This window comes from Onychomys torridus, chromosome 1, assembly GCF_903995425.1.
Source record: "Onychomys torridus chromosome 1, mOncTor1.1, whole genome shotgun sequence".
In the NCBI taxonomy this organism is placed as follows: Eukaryota; Metazoa; Chordata; class Mammalia; order Rodentia; family Cricetidae; genus Onychomys; species Onychomys torridus.
Window position 1 is genome coordinate 82,522,045 of NC_050443.1, and position 3,072 is coordinate 82,525,116.

At 36.5% G+C, this 3,072-nt stretch overlaps 1 protein-coding gene across 1 annotated transcript; it reads left to right on the forward strand.

Moving 5' to 3' along the window:
• Positions 1-591: 591 nt before the first annotated feature.
• LOC118576615 (olfactory receptor 52A1-like) lies at positions 592-1,554 on the forward strand. The gene has a single exon (XM_036176838.1). The coding sequence runs from the start codon at positions 592-594 to the stop codon at positions 1,552-1,554; it is 963 nt and encodes a 320-aa protein (XP_036032731.1).
• Positions 1,555-3,072: the final 1,518 nt, after the last annotated feature.

The window sequence follows — 3,072 nt, forward strand, 5'->3', positions numbered from 1 at the left end:
ATATCTTGATGAAAGAAAGACCGATTCTAAGAAGATTAAAAAAATCTGTCCAAAATTGTCCTTGAGAACAGATACTAGTGATCAGAATAATATTTTCCTAGGGGCAGAATGGCTCATAAATAATGCTCTCATGGGATCACTGGTTAGGTAAAAAGAGGTCTCTTCTAAGACCACAGGTCACAGAAGAATTTTTCAGTTTGATAGTTAATGGTTGTCTTCTAAAAGTAAAGGAAGAACAGATGGTTAAAACTCCCAAGCAAATGAGTCTGGAGGTCCAGAAGAGGCAGAATAGAGCTCTCGCTGGTGTATTTGCATGTGCAAAAGACATCAGCACTCCAGACACCTTCACTTTTACCTCTTTCATGGAACTCTTGAAGGCTTTATGTGAGTGTTTGCTTCTACCATGACAAGCATCATAGACCTTTCATCACCAACCGAACAAAGAACCATTGGAGGCTATGATCTTTGCTCAAAATTTATTGTAGTTGTATGCTAGTAACTGCTTTACAAAGAATAAGATTAAGTATATATTTTCACTTTCCTCCCAAATTCTCTTTTTTCAGGTATCATGGTCAGTGGCGAGAAGACAGAATGATAAGTTCAGTGAAAACTAACAACATGTCATATCTGAACCCTAGAACTGTAATTTTGATTGGAATCCCTGGACTAGAGCATCTGCAGTTTTGGATTGGATTTCCATTCTTTGCAGTGTGTCTAGTGGCTCTTTTGGGAAATATTATTTTATTGATCATCATCCCAGCTGAGCGTAGCTTGCACCAGCCCATGTATATCTTCCTGGCTGTGCTGGCAGCCACAGATATAGGACTCTGTGCAGCAATTGCCCCCAAAATGTTAGCCATCTTTTGGTTTAGAGCTTATTCCATGGCCTTTGATGCCTGCCTAGCCCAGCTGTTCTTCATCCACACTTTGCAGTGCATGGAGTCTGGCATTCTATTGGCAATGGCTTTTGATCGTTACATTGCCATCTGTGATCCTCTGAGGCACACATCTATCCTTACTCCTTCAATTCTGGGCCGTATGGTAGTGGTGGTGGTAATTCGAGCAATAGTGCTAGTAGGTCTGCTACCAATCCTAATAAAAAGACTGCATCTTTTTCATTCCATTCAAATTGATCACTCTTATTGTGAACACATGGCCGTGGTAAAGCTTGCAGCAGATGATGTACAAGTCAATAAAATATGTGGCCTTTTTGTGGGGTTTAGCATTCTGGGATTTGACATGATTTTTATCCTCATATCTTATGCACTGATATTCCAGGCTGTTTTCCATCTTCAACAGAAGGAGGCACGGGTCAAAGCCTTCAACACCTGCACAGCTCATATTTTTGTTTTTCTAGAGTTTTATATTCTAGCCTTTTTCTCCTTTTTCAGCCACCGTTTTGGCCATGTTGTTCCTTCAACTCACATTCTTCTGTCTACCATCTACCTCCTCCTGCCTCCTGCTCTCAACCCTATTGTCTATGGTGTAAAAAACATGGTCATTCGTAAGAGGGTGGCACAGATCTTTCTTTTAAATCGTGGATGTCAGAAGTGATCTGCCAGACACTGCCTTGCAGAAAATGATGTTGCTTTCTAGAGATGAGAAAGGTTTCTGCTCTGTGCTCATTATACAGGTTTTACATCCTCATGATGGAACATGAAGAGATTCATTTCTATAAGTAGAAATGGATTGAAATAGAGAGTCTTCAGAAAAAGACTGCTATCATGTTCCCATCTCAGATATGTTTGATTTCAAATACATATATCTCATATTTTCCTTTTCTTTAATTAGGTTTAATCCATGGTACATGTACTTTTTGATTAAAAAGAACTGTTAGTTATTTGCTGATTACTCAAGGTAATATTTTTTAATATATCATCTCATACATAGGTTCATTTTAGTTGTTGATTTCATTGTATTGTTCATATTTTATATTTTCATCCTATTAAATTAAAAATAATAAAAGTAAGTTAAAATTTAATAGGATTTATACTCGCTATGATTATTGTGCTAATAATTGCTTATTGAGATTTTTATTGATTTCTAAATAAATTCTTATTTACTTGTAATTTAATCATTGCCAGTGTTAATATTTGGATTTTGTCCCAGTATAACCATTTATACTATGTGGCTTTGAAATTAACATGTTTATTATTTATTGGATTTTGTGTGTGTGTGTGTGTGTGTGTGTATCTGTGTGTGTGTGTGTGTGTCTGTGTGTGTGTGTGTGTGTGTCTGTGTGTGTAAATGATCTGTTTACAACTAAATTTAAGGGATTAAGGAAATGGCTCAGTGGTTATGAGTGAGCATTTGTTAATCTCGCAAAAGACCTGGGTTTGGTTCCTATCATACGCATCTTGGTCCACAACCACCTGGTACAAAACCACCAGGGAATCTGACACATTTTACTGACCTCTGTGGGTAGGTAGTACACACTTGTTGTAAATTCATATATGAAGAAAACACACCCAAACACATAAAATAAATATTAATAGATAACTAAAAGTAGATGAATTGAAATTTGAGCAAGTAATAATAATTTAAAAATTCAGAGAAGCAGAGACATCTCTCCAGCACAAAATAAATCAGAAGAGAAAGAATGAAATAGCCTTAAATTCATTGGCAGAGGAAAAGACTTTTTTGGACAGAACATTGTTAGCATAGACACTAAGATCCACAAATAACAATGGGACTTCACAATACAAAATTTTCTGTAAGGCAAAGGACACCACTAATAGAACAAAACAGCACCCTACAGGATGGGAAAATATCTTCACCAACCCCACATCCAATATAGGGCTAATATCTAAAATATATAAAGAATTCAAGAAACTGGGCATGAACAAACCAAATAATCCAATTGAAAATGAGATACAGATTTATAAACAGATAATTCTCAATAGAGGAATCTCAAATTGTTGAGAATCATTTAAAGGAATGTTCAACATCTTTAGCTACCAGACAAGTGCGAATCAAAACTACTTTGAGATTCCACCTGTCATAATGGCTAAGATTAAAAAATACAAATGGCAGCTCATGCTGGCAAAGATGTTGAGCAAGGGGAACACTCCT